This window comes from Eurosta solidaginis, chromosome 4 (assembly GCF_040869045.1).
Source record: "Eurosta solidaginis isolate ZX-2024a chromosome 4, ASM4086904v1, whole genome shotgun sequence".
Classification (NCBI taxonomy): Eukaryota; Metazoa; Arthropoda; class Insecta; order Diptera; family Tephritidae; genus Eurosta; species Eurosta solidaginis.
This window is the reverse complement of record NC_090322.1, coordinates 117,548,186-117,570,013: the sequence shown is the minus strand read 5'-3', so window position 1 is coordinate 117,570,013 and position 21,828 is coordinate 117,548,186. Positions and strand designations below refer to the sequence as shown.

Here is a 21,828-nt window from a genome sequence, read left to right as displayed (position 1 = left end):
ACAAAAACGGTGTTCTTTTAAAAATTCATAACTTTTTTTGAGTTGGATGAAAAAATTTGAAAAAATTCTGAAAAACGTCTTTCGTAAGCTAGAAAAAGAAGAAAAACTTTCAGCCAATTCTAAAGGGGTCGGGTTCAAAATTGGTCGAAATGGGATGGAATACCCCATATATAGTAGCATGTACAACCTCCATGCGAATTCCTCAACGGCTTTTGATTGACAGTTGGCAGGTGCTATGTCCATTTTAAGTCTAATTTTTTTCTCAAAATTTTACCAAGTTTCTATTTTTTGTTATAAAGTCAACCCACATACATATCAAGTTTTATCAATTTATCGGTCTTTGGTAATGTATTATAGAATTTTTAAATTTTCGAAATTAGAGACTTTTAAAGCACAAAACATATATATAATAGTAGGGATAACCTTTATGCCAAATTTCAACATGATTTAATGGGTTTTGAATTACGATTTGCAAAATATTACAATTTTCCTAATATAAATGTAGGCGGTGCCACTCCTACTTTCCAAGATTTTACTAAATTTCTATTCTATTTTCGTCATAAAGTCAACCAACATATTAAATTTCATCATTCTATCGGTATTTGGTAATGAATTATCGCATTTTTACCATTTTGGGAAATCTCGATATCGATTTTTTTAAGTGGGCGCCAACTGATTTCGTTTCTTTTCACAATGTATTTGTATAATATTAGGACAGCATGCCATGTTTCAGTATGATGTTTTTCCCGGCTTTTGATATACAGCTTAATTGGAAAATCATACTAACGGCTTGATTAACGGTTTGCAAAACTTTTAAATTTTCTTCTTCTAAATGTGAACAGTGCCACACCCATTTTTCAATATTTTCAAAATATATCTCTTTTTAGTCATAAAGTCAACCAACATATCAAGTTTAAGCACCTTATCCATCCTTGGTAAGGAATTGCGGTTATTTCCATTTTTCGAAATTTCGACAAACATCTTTTTTTTTAAGTGGGTAAGGTCTTAAAACGATTTCGTTATTTTTATAAAGTCAATGTACAATGGTAAAGACATATCGTCGATCCACATATCATGCCAAATTTCGTTAAGATATCTAAATTTTTACTCAAATTATCGTGTTAACGGACGGTCGGACTTGACTTAATCAAAATTTGGCAGTTGTCTAAATTTTTTCTTTTCATTTAAGAAAAAATTTATCGTAACAATAATAAGATAAAATAATTATTGTTTCGATTCCTTTATGCCATTATGTACCACCAGTGGCGGATCTAGGATTTGGTACTGGGGGGGCTTGAAATTTTTTCACTATCAAATTTTGTTTTTGTTTTCCATGATGTGTTAAATAAATGTATACAGAATATAAAATGACATGACAAAACGAGGATTTTCAAAATTAAAAAAAATTAAATAACTTACTAATAAAGTACAAGCAATATTTTCTGAAATGAAGTTCTTCTTTTATTCAGCACACTCGAGGTAATGATATAACAACCATATAAAAAATAGTTATAAAAACGTTTCTTTCAAACCCACTTATTGCTGGTTCAATCTTCTATCGACCAATCCAAAGATTTGAGTCGTCGGGGCTTCGATTTACAGAAAAGATCGGTTATTTCTTCAATGTCCGTTTCTATTTCTTTGTGGACGTTCCCTAGTGCCAGGCCAGTCAGTCGATTTTCAGACATGTTGACTCTCAAATAAGTCTTCAAGCGCTTTAAAACAGAAAAAGAACGATCCGCTGATGTCACGGGGATAGTCGCAAATATTTGCAACAGTGTCGTCACGTTTGGAAAAATGAAGAAAAGTGTGCTGATTTAATGATTTTCAGGGCATCAGTAGCTGTTTGAGCACTCTTGAGTGGATTACTTTTGCAATGGTTATGCCACAATAAAATCTCATTTTTCAGCACTGTCTCATTGTGACTGGGGAGATCTTCTTTATAAACTTTAGCAGCAAGTACAATTTCTTCAATCGTTACTCCTGCAGAGTATGCTGGAATCAGTCCCTCCAGAGGCAGTATCTTCAAAAATTCACCTTTGAACCTTGACGTCAATGAAGAAATCATGTAGTCCAGGAAAGGGTAGTAAATTGTAGCTCTGTACGTACAATGTCAACGAATCATTCACCTCTATTAAAAACGTAAATAAACGCATTTAATCAACAAGAACTCACCGGAAAAATTCGAGAGGAGCTTTACTCTTAGTTGGAACATTGGAGCGGTGCTTTTGTCGGCCACAAATGCGGGGAATTTCGAGTTTGATTCTCAATTCGCATGCTTTTTCCTCGGCTCTCTTGAAGACTTCATAGAACGATGTTTCGTCTTCACGCGTCTTGACAAAAATCATGATTATATGATCAATATGAGCACAGGCCGATTTCAGTTGCAATTCAGGTTGTTGCAGTGTTCTACTGAGAGTCACAATCGGCGAATTCACATCGTTGAATGTTTGGAGAGCGATCAGAAATTCGGATTTCTCAATAGCACTGAGAAGTTGCGACGCTTTTGAAGACGTTTCAAGATCTCTACAAAACTTCAAGTTACCTAACACTTAAACAATATGTGGGAGAAATTCACTAACGGTTTCCACACTATCGTGTTTTTCAACCCATCGAGTGAGGCAAAGTGTTCTGAGGCGAGTTTTCTGTGATTCGGGTGATCTTTCTTTGATTTCACCCTCAAGTGCTTGCGTTTTTTGTGTGATGATGTGAAAAAAATTATTACTGCAGAAACGGTTCTAAGCATATTTCGAATTTCGGGAACTTCACACGCCTTGCATACACAGAGACTCAAGGAATGGTTGAAGCAGTGAGTGTAAAATGCAAGTGGTTGCTCTTTCAAAATCAATGCACTAACTCCATTTTCTTTTCCAGAGAAATTCGATCCCCCGTCGTAGCCTTGTCCTTAAAGATTGATGAGATCCAGTCCTAGGACGTTCAATTCTTCAAATATTCGCCCCTTCACGTCTTGTCCAGTAGTCGATGTCAACAATATAAATCCTAGAAAGTCCTCGCGTAGAACAATGTCCTCCACATCGACATACCGGAAGCATAAGGTTAGCTGAACTTTTTGACTTTCGTCTGTTGTTTCATCAGCTATCAAAGCGTAAAATTTGGCCTTTTTTATTCTCTCCACAAGTTTTAAACGAATGTTCTGGCCAATCATGTCGATTAGTTCATTTTGAATAGTTTTGCTGATCATAGTGCAATTTTTCCAAACAGTTTCCAGATGTTTTTTCAAGTTTACGTCCCCTGAATTCGAAAAACACCTTCTTTACCACTCAATGCCTGTGCACGTTCTTCCTGAAACATCATGCCCCCAGAGTCCCTATGTCCTCGTAGTGACAAATTATAGTCTCAATAATCGGACCTAAACGTTCGCGATTTTTTTTTATCGTTTGCTGTTTGAGAGCATTCATTTTAATGTCGATTGTAGTTGAATTTTCACTCCCGAAATTTCTGACAAACAAGGCTGCTTTTTCTGTGGAAAATTTATGGTATCCCAAGGTTTGATGACGATTCATGGCCTCGATTGCTTTTTTGTATTTCGTTAGAGGCGCTGTGACAAAGGTTTGTAGATCCTGTAAATAAGTTCGCATATTGGTAGTACTGAATACACGGGAAAAAATTTATGAAAAAGATTACCATACAATTCAGGCAACCATAGACAACTTCCAAAATAGTGTTACTCTCTCATTGCAATATTAAAAAACTTTCATATTTTTGAAAAAAATTATACCTATTTGACAGTTTTCCATGGTTTTCTTCGATTATATGGTAATGTTTATACAGTATACGATACACGTGCGATTCAACATACAAAAGTGAAAATCTATATGAAATCCCACATGGAAAACTTTCTGAATATGTTTCATAAAGAAATTCACGTACTTGAGCTGAGGTGGAACCATCACTGTCAGAAGCGAATAAGACGCAATGTACGCAAAAATAGCCGTTCTTTTCCTCACTATACGCGAGCCATTTGTATCGGTTTAGCCATTGATGTTGGAATTTCCTGATTTGATTACCTTCACTATTAGATGGATATTTGAAGGTGGATTCCTGGACTTTTTTATTGGTTAAATAGTTGTAAACCTCTTCCGGTTTTAACCTATGGCGTCTAGATATAGCTGATCCGATATCAGGTTTGGAATTCATGTCCTGGACATTTTTGTGGAATCTCGATGATTCCAATGAATCCGACTTTGAAAATGTTGCTGAATGTTCTTGATTCAAACTGTTTATATCTCCTTCATGTTCTAGATCGGATTATACCAAATCAGAATTGACGAAGTCGACTTTCCTTTTCTATAAAGAAAATCTATTTCTTATAACTGTATATAATTGAAATAGAAATTCGCAAATTGACATTGCCGTCATTGTCATTGCGCAATGATATTTAAAACCTCTAAGAACAACAATTTAATATTTTTAAAACATAAGGATTATTTCATTTGAGGTAGGCACCAAAAAAAGCAATGAGGCTATTTATCTGCATCAAAAAATTATTTACTTTTAGTAAGGGAGTCGACACCGCAGTTTCATTTCCATTTCCATTGTTAGCTGGTTTTTCGACATTCACATCTTTGGCTTCGTCATTCTTCGAAAGATTAGATGAGTCTTCGTAAGGTGACCGTTTTGTTAAAAACTTACGTATATCCATGATAAATATATTGCGTTTTATGTTCGAATAGAAAAATTTTATTCACCACTACTTTTAGTATTACAACTGCAAATATTACACTTCAACAAATTGAAATTTTAATCATCACTACTTTTAGTAGTACAACTGCAAATATTACACTTCGGTATTATACTTCAACGAATTGTCAATCAAAACTTACTCCCTGTGTTGTTGCTCGCTCGTTTATATACTCTGAGTTGCTTTACTCAGATCCGTCTACTTGCTTGTCGTTAATTTAAGAAACTTCTGCAGTTTATTTACTTGCCCGTATCTCATGATGTCTTGTACCTGTGTATACTACGTGTGTGTGTAGTTGGTTTCCATCACGCAGTCTGCTGCGCTCTCTCGCGCTTGTTTTGTTTCTCATCACATGTGTGTGTGTGTGGCTTTCGTGTTTACGTTATTGGCAGTGTTGCCATTTTGGTGCTTTTCGAGCTAGATCTAGCCCTTTTTTTTTGTGTTTAGCCCCAAAAATTCGGGTTTAGCCCCTAGCCCTTTTTTTGGTCCTCTTTAAAATGTTTGCCCTTTATCTATTTGGGTAACTCGGATTGTGAAATTTGTAATGTGTGTATCATATGACATCGAAATTTTATTTTATTTTTTTCGTTATGATGAGCTTGGTAATCAGCTGATAATAAAACATTAATCGATTATCAAGTGTCATCACTTATACAACGTAGAAATGAAAAGGTAAGGAAATATATTGCATAAAACGCCACTAAAGAATTTTTTTATCAGATATTTAATAAAAAAAAGCAATTGCCAGCAACAGCAGAGAACTTCGAAAATGAAGAAAGCGCTGAAAGTGATGAAATGTCGTTTCGATGACAAGACGAGCCATGTGTGCCGGCGTTAAGTTTTTTCTTATATTTGGCAAAACAAAGTAATTACTGCTTACTTAACGTATTTTTATTATTAAAAAATATAAATAGAATTATAACAAGTAAGGACGGGGCTGAAAAAATGCTGTTAAGTTTTTAACGAGCAGAGCCCCCATAGCCCTCCCCCCTAGATCCGCCACTGTGTACTACCGTTATCCAATCAAAGTTATAACATCCATTGTATACAAGTACACGTTGGGTATAAAAACCGTTATTGATTCGATCAACAAAACTCGAGACATCGAATTTTGAATATAGACACATTCAGAAAATGCAATAAATGTTTTGTAAGTGTGCGATTTCTAAAATAACCACTCATTTTCAAGGGGTTTCGTGTTGCGGCCTTAAATTTTTTCTACTGTTTATTGTTGGTCTAAAATTATTCTATTGGTTCCATTGGGTTGCAAAATTAAAATTCCATATAAGGAAATGTACATTTTATAACGGATAGTTGGTTGCTACCTTCCTGCTTATCAAAACTGGTGATACTTACTGCTTATCAAAACTGTGTTCTTTAAGCATAGCGAAGCCATCTCCTCCATCAACCAGAAAATTTGGTGCTACAATGCGATATATTCTCGTTGAATCGAAATTCTCATAAACAGGAATTTCACAATCGGCACAACGTGCCTTTACATCGACTACTCTTTCACCAACTGGATTGGTAACGTTATAAATTATTTGTAAACCCGAGACTTGGAGTAAATTATATGAACTTATTTTTCCATTTTTTATGTCAAATGGTGTGACACTGTATTCCAAAACTTCTAACAGTTTATGCCCAGGCAAATTAAATGCTTGCAGGGTATTTTCGAAGGGTGACAGCGTCACTAGATGCGAATATGTTATATCTAAAAACCAAATAGCATTAAAATTTTATGTGTTTTATTATGTATGTATATTAAAGCAATTTACAAGGTCTCTTATTCGTCACATGTGCTATGATTTTGAAACCATCATTTATGCTTTGTTGTCATATAAAATTTGAACAAAACATGTAAGGAAGTCTAAGCTCGGCTGAAACCGAACATTTAAACCCAGCATGTGGTGTCATATATGCAAATATTTATAAAGGATACATTTAAAGAGATATGTCAAGAAAATTAAATGATATAAAGCTGAAACATACTACCTAGGTATACGTTAGAGCTGCAAAAGTATCGATATAAATATCGATACCAGGTTCGTGGTGCGATTATCGATGTTTTTTTCAAAATATCGAGTACTTTATTCCCATTTCTTATTCCTTTTTCAAGCGGCAGAATTACCAGTTTCTAAAACTTTGGTAAGACAAATAAAACATGAATAAATAAAATTACATACATTATGTCAGATTTGTTTTTATTTTAGATGAATACCTAACAAGTTGGTGGCTCTGAATATTGAAAAATTCTTACAAAAGTTCGATGTGAAAGTTACGTTACTTTTTTCATATGTGTAATCGTATATGTAGATATACACGCAACAGAAGACATCATTGAGTTTGAAGACGAAAATTGTGTTGCCAAAAAGCTACGAAGTACAAGGTCAAGCATTTGGACCCATTTTGACAAAATCAGTAATACTATTCGCCAAATAAGATTAATTTTTATATAAAAAAACATGAAGATCCGTCATCACGTAAAAGGCTTTTGCCAGCACCCTACTGGGGTTTAGCCACCACAGACGTTCGACTTTTCCCATAGTGGATGACAAAGGGTGTCGTAACTTTGTATATACCCTGGCTTGGCTGTATAAACTACCATCGCGGACAACTTTGCAGAATGTGTTTTATGCTCGCTTCGAAGTTATGAAGACAATATTACATATATATAAACATGTATATATTATATTTACATAAATGTCTGATATATACCTGATATTGCTTTTAAATTGAGTAAGCGCTTTTTACTATAACAAAAAATTCGATATATATCGCGATATATCGATACCCTCCCTCTTAAATATCGAAAATATCGAGTATGCCGAATATCGATACTTTTGCAGCTCTAGTATACGTATGCAAATATCGCCTTCAGTAAGCGGCTAGGGCCAGGACAAAATACATTTTTTTTAATTTTTCTAATTTGGGTAAAATTTTAAGCATTAAAACAAAAATTGTATGGTCGTACGAATTGTTCTCAGATCTTAATACTTACTTACTTAATTGGCGCTTAACCGTCTAAACGGTTATGGCCGTCCAACAAAGCGCGCCAGTCGCTCCTTCGCTCCTTCGCTCCGCCAACCGGCGCCAATTGGTCACACCAAGGGAGTTTAAATCGTTTTCCACCTGGTCCTTCCAACGGAGTGAGGCCGCCCTCTACCTCTGCTTCCATAGGCGGGTTCCGATAGAAACACTTTCTTGACCGGAGCATCATCTTTCATTCGCATAATATGGCCAAGCCAGCGCAGCCGCTGCGTTTTAATTCGCTGGACTATGTGGATGTCTGTGTATAGCTCGTACAGCTCATCATTAAATCTACTTCGGTACTCGCCATCGCCAACGCGTAGAGGCCCATAAATCTTTCGAAGAACTTTTCTCTCGAACACTCCCAAAGCTGCTTCATCTGCTGTTGTCATGGTCCATGCTTCTGCCCCATATAGCAGGACGGGTACGATAAGTGACTTGTAGAGTATGATTTTCGTTCGGCGAGAGAGGACTTTACTTTTCAATTGCCTACCTAGTCCACAGTAGCATTTATTGGCAAGATTGATTCTTCGCTGGATTTCAGTGCTGATGTTGTTGCTAGTTTTGATGCTGGTTCCCAAATAAACGAATTCTTTTACTATTTCGAAATTATGGCTGCCAACAGTAGCGTGGTTGCCAAGGCGCGTATGCGCTGACTCTTTGCTCGATGACAGCAGGTACTTCGTTTTGTCCTCATTCACCATCAAACCCATCTTTACCGCTTCTTTTTCCAGTTTGGAGTAAGCAGAACTAACAACATGGGTGTTTAAGCCGATGATATAAATGTCATCAGCATATGCCAGTAATTGCACGCTTTTATAGAATATTGTTCCAGTGCGGTTAAGTTCTGCAGCTAGTATAATTTTCTCCAGCATCAAATTAAAGAAATCGCACGATAGGGGGTCACCCTGTTTGAAACCTCTTTTAGTATCGAACGGCTCGGATAGTTTCTTCCCAATTCTGACTGAGCTGATGGTGTTGCTCAACGTCATTTTGCACAGCCGTATAAGTTTTGCGGGGAAACCAAATGCAGACATAGCGGCATATAGGCAGCTCCTTTTCGTGCTGTCGAAGGCGGCTCTAAAATCGACGAAGAGGTGATGTATGTCGATTCTCTTTTCACGGCTTTTTCCATGATTTGGAGCATTGTGAAAATCTGGTGGATGGTAGATTTACCAGGTCTGAAGCCGCACTGAGAGGGTCCAATCAGCCGGTTCACGGTGGGCTTCAATCTTTCGCACAGTACACTTGAAAGGACCTTATATGCGATATTAAGAAGGCTGATTCCACGATAGGTCGTGCATTTTGCAGTATCCCCCTTCTTGTTGACTGGCCAAAGAACACTTAGATTCCAATCGTCGGGCATGCACTCGTCCGCCCATATTTTGAAAAAAAGCTGCTGCATAGCTCCGCAGGCAATCCATCAGCGCCCACGGCCTTGTTGTTTTTCAATATGGTTATTGCTATTCTAACTTCGTCATAATCGGGCGGGGGGACATATATTCCATCATCATCGATTGCGGGATCGGGTTCGTCATCTCTATGCGGTAAATCGCTGCCTCCATTTAGGAGAGCAGAGAGGTGTTCCGTCCATAATCTAAGCACTCTCTGGACATCAGTTACAATGTCGCCGCTTTTGTTCCTTCAGGAGTTTGCCCCGGTCTTAAAACCTTCCGTCTGTCGCCGTATTTTTTGGTAAAATTTTCGGGCGTTATTATTGATGGCTAGCAGTTCAAGCTCCTCCCACTATCGCCTTTCTGCTTCTGATTTTTCTTTCTGAAAAGGCGTCTCGCTTCCCTTTTCAACTCACGATAGCGTTCACACACTCCTCTTGTTGCGCTCGCATTAACGTAGCCCTGTAGGCAGCGTCTTTTCTTTCGGTTGCAACGCGGCATTCTTCATCGTACCAGTTTTTTTTTCGTGGCCGCCGGTAACCAATTTTTTCCTCGGCGGCAGTACGAAGTGCTTTGGAGATATGCTCCCACTGCTCCTGTATTCCTTCAGGCTGAGTTGTGCTCTCAGAGAACAGGTGTGAGAGTCGAGTTGCGAAATCATTGGCAGTCTGTTGTGATTGAAGCTTTTCGACGTCTAGCTTTCCTTGTGTTTTTTTTCATTGGTTTTAGCCGCGCTGAGGCAGGTGCGTATTTTGGCTGCAACGACATAATGGTTCGAGTCGATATTAGGTCCTCGGATCGTGCGCACATCTAAAACACTGGAGGCATGCCGTCCATCTATCACAACGTGATCGATCTGATTGCGAGTATTTCGATCAGGAGACAGCCAAGTAGCTTGATGTATATTTTAATGCATGAACCTCGTCCTGGATATGACCATGTTTCGAGCACCGGCAAAGTCAATCAGCCTAAGTCCGTTAGGAGAATTTTCATTGCGTAGTCTGAACTTTCCGACTGTAGGGCCAAAACACCTTCTTTGACCACCCTGGTGTTAAAGTCGCCAATCACGACTTTTATATAATGACGGGGGCAGCGCTCGTATGTGCGTTCTAATTGTTCATAAAAAGTGTCTTTCACCTCATCGTCTTTCTCCTCTGCCGGCGCATGGGCGCAGATGAATGATATATTAAAAAATTTTGCTTTTATTCGGATAGCGGCGATACGCTCGTCCACTGGCGTTAACGCCAGAACTTGGCGACAAAGTCTCTCTCCCAGCACGAATCCGACGCCGAAACTACGCTTATTCGTATGACCACTCCAATAGATGTCACAATTTTTGATCTTCTTCCTTCCTTGCTTCGTCCAACGCATCTCTTGGATGGCGGTGATGTCAGATTTTGCTTTAACGAGGACATCAACCAGCCGGGCATCTGCACCAATCCCATTCAATTCATTGTCCTTCAAACGTTTGACATGGTCGTCATCAATAGAGAGTGTATTTAACCGAGGCTTGTTGTTATATTTCATTGGAGTATGGTTTTACGTGGCGGGTCCCAAGCCCAGCGCACAACCCGCTAAGCGGGGGTTAAAATATTACTTGCACGTTTATATAGCGAGCCGCTTGCTCCAAGACAGACGCCCGCTTGCAGCCGCACTTAGAGGTGTACAGACGCTGCCGATGAGATCTCCCCCGGCTAGCCCTTAAACCGATTGTGTCAGAGTGGCCTAGCCTGGTTGTCGCCTTCGTTTAGCGGCTACCCAGAGGATACTTGGCCGCAAGCGACCGGCAGTAGTGAGCTGCTTGAACCGCATGCAAAAGAATCGCTCTGGCCATTCCCAGGTGAATGGCGGTCAGAAGCTTTCCCCACTTTCGTGGACTTCTACACACGGCTCCACCCTCCAAGATCTTAATACCATAACCATAATTCTGGAAAATTGCAAAATGAATCTAACGGCTTGCAAAGTTTTTCCATTTTCTTTTTCTTAATGTGGGAGGTGTCACACCCAATTTTCCAAAGTCTTAATAAATTTTTATTATGCTTTTTGTTTAAAAACAATGCCAAATTTCGTGAGGATTGGTCGATTTTGTCGGATTATAGCATTAATAGCATTATAGAGTGATTCCCTGAAAAAGGCCGGCGGCAAGCGCATTTTAAACTTTTTTTTTAATTTTGGACTTTGGTCTAATATATGTATTATCATTACTGTCGTAAAATATCAGTAAAATTTAATTATATACCACAAAGGTGTTAAATTTTTTGTTACCATGTGGCTTTGGAAAAAATTGTTTAAAAGTGGAAGTGGTCGCAAACTGATTTTAGTAATTTTCATAAAGTGTATGTATACAGATAACTAAATTCTGTAAATATCTAAATTTTTAATCAGGTTATCCACTTAACGGACGGACATGGCTCATTTAAAGTTTTTTTCGATGTTGACAGTTTTGATATCTATTTCGATTTCTTCAGGCCATTACATACTACCGTTATCCAATCAAAATTATAATGTTACGATTTTACTTGCAAATCCTCTTATTTGCAACCTTCTGCTAAGTTCGAATCATTAAACTGTTGAATAAATAACTCCAAGATTTAATAATGCAAAATGGCCTTTATTAAAGTACTTCACAATAAATAACTACTATTGCCCGACAGATAGCGTGCTTAATTGAAACTGATTCTAGCGCCTCTATCTGTCGCTGTCTTTTATACTCTTTGATTTCCTCGTTCGTATCTTCTAGGCGCTTCCATTTCCAGAATCTACTAGTTGGCAATCAGCTATCAAATTTCTCAGCTGTAACTACAATTGCACGATTTTATAGCTTCTCTCATTGCATACTTTCGGGAGTATCTCAGATATATGCATGTGGTTGTGCGTTGCTTCTCAGCTGCGTATACGTACATATGTGTAGACATAATGATTGATTCGTTTATGTAGATACATAATGATTGATTTATGGATGTGCATACAAGGCGCTGTTTAGTATCGGCTTAGAGATGGCAGTACCCCTTAGTGTTTCTAATATTCGTAACACTGCCCTCCACCTAAGTCTGATCGTCCCGATCAGACAAATCTCCCGATCTAAACGCCGCTAGCATCTCCAAATGTACCACTCTTCTACTCCGTGGTTTACCAATGGTTTTTATGCGGTAGATGGTATCACTGATCTCCTTCACAACTTTGTACGGGCCTTCCCAACTGCACCGAATCTTGGATGGAACACCTTTCCGTCGGTGAGGGTTGTATAACAGTACCAAATCTCCCGCCAAGAAACCTTCCGAATTATAGTTCTCATCGTACCTGTGTTTCATCGCACTACTCATTACCCTGGTTCGTTCCTTCACACTCTGTTGTTTGGCTAATGAACTACTTGGTAGAGCTTGCGCTTGACGGATTTGCTTTGCATAATCAGTATCTTTCCCACGTTTCACAACAGTAGTACGCCCCGGCTTGAAACTACCCTCGCATTCTTTCTGGGAAATTCGTTCCTTCGTTTTTGTGCGTCTATTAGGGTATGCCAATGCAAGTGTTTCTCTCGCAGGTACTTTTGATTTCGCTTTATTTGGAACATTCGATCCATCAACCTTTACCTTTGACTTCCGTGGTCTTTGTCGAGTTTTCTCCACCAGTACCAGATTACTGCAGAACCCTTTCTCCAAACTAAAGTTAAGTGGTATATCCTTGTTCTTATAGCACATAATCTTTATCCACATATCGATCCTGATGTCATGATCAACTAAGAAGTCCACTGCCAATATGACTTCATCAACAATCTCCGCCACAATGAATTTGTTTAGAACTATGACCTTTCCAATTAACACCTCACATACCACTTCTCCTTGGACTTGGTTATACTCGCCAGTGACCGTACGCAACCTTGCTCCAGGTAACGGTTTTACTCTCCTGTTGACCAAGTCAGATCGAATTAAGGAATGAGATGCGCCAGTATCTACAGTCAGTACACGCTCCTTGCCATCCAGCTTTCCTTCAACGGCAAGACTGCTCGATTTTCTTCCAATTTGCGACACAGATATCACCGGACATTCAATAGCTGGTGCAATTTTTCGTTCTTTACATCTGACACGCTCTTGCTCATCTCCTCCAACTTTGCGTTTACGGCCACCCACATTGTTGGAACTATTAGGACCAAGATCGCAATGACGTGCAATGTGACCGGGCTTCTCGCATTTGAAGCATTTGATAACCCTTCACTCCACTTTTGCGATCCTTTCAGCGCCTCCAATATTGCGTCTACCCACTCTGGCCTTTCTACTTCCACACGGCGTGCTTTGAAAACTGGCTTACACAGAAGCCACGCTGTTTCCTGAATCAGAGCTTGTGGCACCGTTTCTGCGAATGTTGGCTTTGGGTTTGCGTATGTAGCCCGCTTTGTTTCAACGTCCCGTATGCCATTTATAAAGCTCTGAATCTTTACCCTTTCAGTGTATTCCACGGGTGCGTCCGCATTTACAAGATGTGCCAGCCTTTTAACATCCGACGCAAACTTTTGCAATGTTTCACCAGGCCTCTGGAAGCGATTCAGTAACTCCATTTGGTATATCTGTCTCCTATGCTCAGTTCCGTATCGTCTCTCTAGAGCGCCAATCAATGCTTCATAACAGTTCCTTTAGCCCTCTGGAATGGTTTGTAAAATCTCAGCTGCGGGCCCTTTCAATGCCATGAACAGTGCAGCAACTTTATCTTCACCAGTCCAGTTGTTCACTGCTGCGGTCTTCTCAAACTGTAGCTTAAAGACCTGGAAAGGAACAGAACCGTCAAAGGATGGAGTTTTTGCCTTCGGATTAGACGCTGAAACGGCTGAGCGGTTCAATTGTAATTCCTGGATCCTATCTTTCAAAGCATCCATCTCTGCCTCTATTTTATCCTGTCGACCACTGAAGCCTTCATGAAACTGGGTTAGTTTTTCTTCCATATGCGCTTCCAGTTTCGATGATATACGGACTTCCTGCTCTTCTAGTTGTGTGGAGATCTGAGATGATATCTGTGCTGAAATTTGTGCCGGAAATACGCGTCTCCTGTGCTTCAATCTTAGATGTTCTGCGTGTCTCTTGCAATTCCAGTTGGGATGCCAGTTGAGTTTCCATCTTGGATGTTATACGGTTCTCCCGGGATTCTAGTTGAGATGCCATATATGTCTTCTGTTCTTCCAGTTGAGATGACATTTGCGACGACATTGATATTACTGTCGATGTTTGCGCAGATATTGCAGCCAATATCATGTTCAAGTCTGTGCTCGTAACTGTCTGCGATGTTTTTTTTCTCTTCAATTTTTGTTGTTGCCTCGTCGACATCAATATGAAAGACATACTCTTCCACGTTAATTCCTCTCGTTGCCTCTCGTAGTCGTGCCTGAAGTTCGAGTTTAATGCCGGTTGTATTCAATCCACGGCTCTCCAACTTCTTCTTCAGTTGCTGGATCTTCAATTCACTGAACTTTGCCATGTCCTTGTTGTCCTCTGGAATTTATTCAACAATTCCTCTTCTGACACCAATTGTTACGAATTTACTTGCAAATCCTCTTATTTGCAACCTTCTGCTAAGTTCGAATAACTAAAATGTTGAATAAATAACTCCAAGATTTAATAATGCAAAATGGCCTCTATTAAAGTACTTCACAATAAATAACTCTGCTATTGCCCAACAGATAGCGTGCTTAATTGAAACTGATTCTAGCGCCTCTATCTGTCGCTGCCTTTTATACTCTTTGATTTCCTCGTTCGCATCTTCTAGGCGCTTCCATTTCCAGAATCTACTAGTTGGCAATCAGCTATCAAATTTCTCAGCTGTAACTACAATTGCACGATTTTATAGCTTCTCTCATTGCATACTTTCGGGAGTATCTCAGATATATGCATGTGGTTGTGCGTTGCTTCTCAGCTGCGTATACGTACATATGTGTAGACATAATGATTGATTCGTTTATGTAGATACATAATGATTGATTTATGGATGTGCATACAAGGCGCTGTTTAGCATCGGCTTGGAGATGGCAGTACCCCTTAGTGTTGCTAATATTCGTAACAATAATATCCTTGTGTACAAGTACACACTGGGTATAAAAATACAATTCAACAGTCTATTTACTTATATCAAGTGTGCCAAGTTATGGTCAAATAATTTATTATTTCATTATTTTAAAAAGTTTTACGTAAAAATTAAAAAAAAAAAACTAAAACAAGGGTAAGTATTAAAAAAATTTATAATTGTATGAATTTAGGTATTTTACAGATGGTCCTTCTAACGACTGTATTTAAGTACGATATACAAGTCAATGGAGTGTTCAGAAGAGTTGACACATAAGACTTCATGAGACCTTGAGAATTGCCTAATTATTGTATGTATGCATATATGTATGTAATACATAGAAAATGTTCGCAATGTGTTTTAAATTCCAAATCAAAACAAGACCGCCTATAAAATTTTTGTGATTGTAGCAGCATATGTGCGACAAGAAAAAAATTTAATTTAGGCATGATTCAATTACTAGAGGTTTGTTCTTCAATGATGACAGATCTTTGACATTCCCAAATTGAAAAATCTGGACGGGTTGCTTTTACGAAGTAATTCCCTTCAGTGAAATTTTAGTAGACAAGTATCTTTGGTAATATATAAGTAGTGATAATAAATTTGTAAATGCCAAAAGTTTTTGGAGAAATAATTCATTTTCTAATAAATATTTCGTGAATCGATAAAGTTATGTTGGTTTGGTAATTTTTTCAGAAATTGTTTGAAGAATGCCGTACGTTAGAATTTTATTCAAAAATGCGCTATCTCAAATTTGTTTCCAAAACTCCCTACATGAGCATAAGTGCAGTGCATTTTGTCATAAGAGGGAGTTAATGAAAAGCATTCTGAGATGAAGCGTTCTTCAATCTAACTCTAATATAGGGCAGTTTTTTGGCAAATCCTGAATTGGGAAATTTTTTAAAAATAATTTGAGATAGCATGATTTTGAACAGGCAGCCGACATGGGGTAATACGATATTCAGCAGCCAAAATGAACTGACAAAAACAAACAAAAAAAAATGGCTTATTGTCTTAGAACTTTATATTCCTACGTATGAGTTAATCGGGGATTGCCCGTATTGCTTTAAATGTATGAAAACATTTATTTCAAGCAATTTTTAATTATATAATTTATTTAATGATTTGGGAAAAATTTAAACAACGTGACATCAGGACGGAAAAGGCGAGAGATGTTTCGATTATACCTTGTAAATCTCTTCAAAGCCTTTTCTCCCGGGAGTGGGATTCGAACCCGCACTCCTACGATAGTTGAAATGGTTACAAACGCATTCATCTACGTCATGCCTTAGTTGTTGTAAAGTTTTTCCCAATTGCCTTCTTTTGCATATTTTAATCTTCTACACATCACATACTTCGTATGTAATTATGTGTTGAAGTTATGCATGTTTGTAAGGCGGTTTCAGAGAAACTTGGTATTGTTGCTGTTTTTGTTCTATTTATAGAACTACAACGAATTAACCAAATGTTGTCTGTTTGTATGAGTTAATCGGGGATTGCCCGCATTGCTTTAAAAGTATGAAAACATTTATTTCAAGCAATTTTTAATTTTATAATTTATTTAATAATTTGGGAAAAACTAAGGCATGACGTAGCTGAATGCGTTTGTAACCATTTCAATTAAAAAAAGAAATGGCTTTGAATAGATTTACAAGGTATAATCGAAACAGCTGTCGCCTTGTCCGTCCTGATGTCACGTTGTTTACATTTTTCCCAAATTATTAAATAAATTTATATTCCTACCTTGACTTTGACAGAAGATTTGAGCTTTTGTGCGGTCCTGCTACACAGGGAGTATTCATCTTTTTATTCTGAAATTTCGGAAAGCTCTTTTCGTTAAGTATTCATGGTAGCGTTCCGGATAAACCGTTCGTTTAGAATATTCGGAATACGTTCATTTGATACCACCTCACGAGTTCCGAATATGCATAATATTCCAAATATAAACCGATTCTCCAAATTCTTAAATGGAGACGAATGTTCCGAACATACGGAATTAACAGAACAGAAGGTCGACCTTTAATACGCGCCCAAAAATATCGAGAGAAGTGTCAAAAGACGCGTATTGACCTCGATAACAATAATTCGAAGGCGCAAATAAAAATTTTAGCTCGTTCAAAAGATATTGACGAAAAACCAAAAAATGACTCCGGGTTGCGTTGGCGGCCTTCAGCCGAGCTTATAAAAATTACCCGGTCCACCAATGAGGTGGGATCAAAATTAAATGCGTGCAAAATCCCTTTGTACACAAAATCTTTTTCAGTGCACAAAAACATTACAACAACCACATGAAAATTGCCAACTTCAACTGTAAATATATCCGGAAAGAGATACAATTTTTCTTTTCCGCCTTAGGATTATTGTTGTCGAGGTCACCTCTCTCGATACTTTTGGACGCGTATTAGCAGCAGACTCCTGTTCTATACTTTTACCTGAATAAGTTAACATGCCCAATGAGTGCATTACGTTATGGCATCTCCATTATTTACTAATGACATTTTTACGTGAATCGATTTCATAGTCGAGGTTTTCACGTTGAACGATGAATTTTGAATTGGTTTAGGTTTCGTATCTTAATAGGTTTACGAAAGTGCACGATTCCTTGGCGTCCGTACTTTTCATAAAACCTATTTTCAGCCACACTAATAGATCATGCCATAGTTAATAAATTCATCATAAAATTAAAATAAATGTTCTAAGGAATTATGCAGTTAAGTACTTATCAGGTATTTGTAAACTAACTGCTTCCTATTTTCACTACTAATATTTTTCGAAAATTCGCAAAGAAACAACAGAGTTAATGGATGTAAATTCGATTTGGGAGAAAAATGACTGCAATTGTCAAAAAATGTGTCTGTCGAGCAAACCTCTTGTGATTGAAGCATACAATTTAGGTACATTCGATTATTGAATACAAAAACAAAAACGTTTAAACAGCAATATGTATTTCGGCACTCTCATGTTTGGGAATGTACCTAGCCTTTTGTAGCAATATAGGAGTATTACATATATGTATGTACGTACATATGAATGTTCAAGATGTTTTGCTACAATAGCTCCTAAAATGTTAAATATTTTCAGTGCTGCACAAAATGTTGTATATTGAAAGGAAAATCACAATACATATACAAAATTGTTTGTACAATAAAAGTTCAAATTTTAAATGTTCAAAAACTTTTGGTTTCAAGCCAATCTTAAAAAGTATAAGTTCATAGCCAAACGACCTGTGTATAATTATTACTTACTTCCTTTATTGATAGGAACCCGCATGGCACCGTTGTTTAAAATAGCAATGGATACATTTGTCCAGTTTTTTTCGGAAAAAGGAGTAGTTCCAACAAACTACGATATGTTTATGTAGACATATGAAAATAAGTTGTTTTGAAAACCTGGGGCCGTATCGTGTCATACGATCCGTGATCGAATGCCATTTTTTGAATCACAATGTATGTATGTGTATCGGATTAATGAAATAGTATCTGAACTAGGGATAACGCGTACTGACTAGATCCATAACATATTATTGTTCTATCAACCTCATTTTTATCACTTGAGTGGAAATAGTTTTCGCTCCTTGGTCATACATATGTTACGATTCGGCCCATGTTCTATATAACTTAAAGTGCTCCGGCGATTAACAACGAGATTGACTGAATTTTGTCTGTATTAGTGCAGTCGGGTGGCTTCGTGACACATGTATTTGTTGTCGGCTACACGTTGATCAACATTTTTTTATCAACATTTTTTTATTTTTTCATTTGACGCTTGCTTATTTGATAGTCGCGGGGTGTGATTGACAAAACAGAAGTGTTGTATTTAGTTTGTGTTGACATTCAAAATGAACAAATGCGCGGAAGAACAGGAATTCATATTAAAATTTATTGAAAATTATCAATGTATTACGTTTTGCGTACAAGCTTTTCATCCGCAATTTCTGTTTATCACTCTTTTTTCTTTTCTTTTTATTTAATAAAACTGCTGTAGTTGCAAGTAAAAAAAAAATCATCATCCGATGACGACATATTCATGTCCGAACGCTACGGTTTCTCAATGCAAATGTTGATTGATGGCTTTTTATTAGACAGTCGCGGGGCAAGCGGCAAATACCCGACACGCACACATACAAAACTTCAGTCAATTTCGTTGTTTATCGCCGGAGCCCTTAATAATGTGATACTTACGGCGTATATCAGAGCGTCGCAAAGGAAATTCCCCAAATTGCATTCCCCTGTGGTGCATGTTGACTTTTGTAAAGTAACTCTTGCCTCACCTTGAACAGTAGAACCAACCCTATCAATTTCTGTTTTAAACGGCTGAATAGCTGCTACGGTTTCCGGATCTGAAGAGTATGCATATAAGTTTTTTACATTTAAATAAGAGATCAAAAGTTTCTAAAGTATATTGAAAAACGGGAAGATCTCGAAGGTATCGCTTTTTCTTTGAAAGGTTTGAGGTTGAAATTAAGAATAACAATAGTAAATGTTTAATAGTTTCCTCTAAATAGCGGTTAACTTTAAGGTAAAACGTAAACTCCTTGTCTTCGTGTGATTTTATAATTAATCGCTTTTAAAGAGCTTGTTCTTTAGGCATCTGAGCACACAACACAAACCAGCCTATTAAGGCTGCCGACCCACCGGCTTTCGCCCGAAGACTCCGGCTTTTGAAGTATCCAGGTTTCGGACTCAAATCTCCGGCTATAGAGCCGTGATCGTTCGAAACTAAATGTTTGAAAAAATAATAATACTAAGGTGCTTAAACATCCGCATCGCGACGACGTTTGGGTTCATGAACTCAGAGTCCTTGGTTGTCATTTTGATTTCATTTTTCCTTTTGTAGAGCAGTGATTCGCCCCGTTCAATAGGTGCCATCACAGGCGAACTGTCATCGATTACCTCCAATGGAAGGCCACTGAAACTTGCAGTTTCAATAGGACTAGACCAAACTGGACCGACTGAGCCCTCACATCTGTATAACAAATCACAGCATTACCATACATACAAACCGAAAAAAATTTAAAAATGCGGTAGTGAATTTAGAGGTTTCCAATTCAGTCTACCCTTCCCCCATGTCTTAAAAGGTGGCAGTCATCGGTGCAATTTAGAAACGAAACATCAAAACCAAGAATAATTAAACAATGTGTGTCACAGGGTGGTGTTCTATCCCCACTTTTGTTTAACTTCTACATGTCAAAGCTACCATCGCCACATGAAGGAGTTACTATCGTTTCCTACGCCGATGACTGCACAATAATGGCCACAGGCCCAGGTCCACAGATCGATGAGCTTTGCAACAGAATAAACGGCTACCTCCCTGATCTCTCCAGTTTTTTCTCCTCGCGAAACCTGGCATTATCATCGACTAAATCCTCCGCGACCTTATTTACAACATGGACGTCCCAAATGTCGACCATTTTGAACATCCACGTCAATGGCACTACGCTGCCGACTGTCCTAAAACCCAAAATCTCGGGCGTGACGTTTGATCAGGATCTACGTTTTGGTGAGCATGCAGCCGCAATTGTACCGAAAATCCAGAGCCGTAATCTCTTGCTGGCAGTACTTGGGGAAAAGACAAAGAAACGCTCATTACCACTTACAACGCAATTGGCCAGCCGATTGCATGCTACCCGTCCCCGATATGATCGCCAAACCTAAAGACTACTCACTGGAAGAAGCTACAGGCCTGCCAAAATACTGCCCTCAGAAGCGCCACGGGTTGTCTTCTTATATCCCCAGACATCTAAATAATGAGGCGAGAATACTCCCCATAAGGGAGAGAAATGAGATGGTAACCAAACAGTTCCTATTGAATACCCAGAAACTTGGGCATATCAACAGACATCTGATTGATGAGCCAACCCCGCCGAGAGGCTTAAGGAGTCATCTCCATAAGCATTATGAGAATTCAGCCGTATGAAGCAAAAAAACACAAGCAGGTCCTCAGTGAACTCCACAAACAGGCGTCGGACCTTTATGCCAGGAATTGCCCGGTGAATCCAGTACTCACAGAACAGTACTCAAAACTTGCGGAAGAGGAACACACACTCACCAGGGAAACGCGAGTCACTCTCGCTCAACTTCGATCTGGATACTGTAACAGGTTAAACTCTTACCTACCCAGAATCAACCCCGACATACAAAATGTATGCCCTGCTTGCAATGTGTCCCCACATGACACCAACCATCTCCTTAATTGTAATGTGGAACTAACACCTCTAACACCCCTCACACCCCTGTTGAAATAGCAAGTTTCCTTGAACTCCCGTTAGAGGATATTGATGACAATTTGTGATCGGTCGCACCTATTGGATGGGGTGAAGCACTGCTACAACAACAACAACAACTCAGAATCGCCCGATCCATCAAAGAGCTAATCGTTGGAAGGCACTTTCCACCTATGACAATTGCAACGTCATATGCGTAGACCGTAAGTTTTTGCGGGTATCTTATCGAACCGCCAGATCAGTTGGTTGTTGACCAGCGTCCAAGGCGGAGGGGATAGCACCCCACCCTACGGCGTGCCCCTGTCCACTGATTTCGTGGCCTCGTGCAATCCCCATTGTGAGGTAATATTCCTGCAATTTAACATGCAGCCGATCCCTCTGGTTAGGGCTGGATGTACTTTAATGTAATTAAGACCATCCATGATCGCTCATTT

The 21,828-nt window shown here is 38.6% G+C and overlaps 1 protein-coding gene across 3 annotated transcripts in view; it reads right to left on the bottom strand.

Annotated features, from left to right (window-relative positions):
- The window catches only part of LOC137250200 (apyrase), a 296,228-nt gene that overhangs the window by 86,784 nt on the left and 187,616 nt on the right, over positions 1 to 21,828 (bottom strand). Inside the window, exons 6-8 of one of the 3 annotated variants that reach the window (XM_067782612.1) lie at positions 19,353 to 19,510; positions 18,417 to 18,513; positions 6,059 to 6,416 (exon numbers count right to left, since the gene is read on the bottom strand). In XM_067782612.1, the coding sequence (XP_067638713.1) occupies positions 6,059 to 6,416; positions 18,417 to 18,513; positions 19,353 to 19,510 (613 nt within the window). Of the gene's footprint in view, positions 1 to 6,058; positions 6,417 to 18,416; positions 18,514 to 19,352; positions 19,511 to 21,828 lie in introns of those variants that run through there. The other 2 variants (XM_067782613.1, XM_067782614.1) reach the window with 2 other exon arrangements.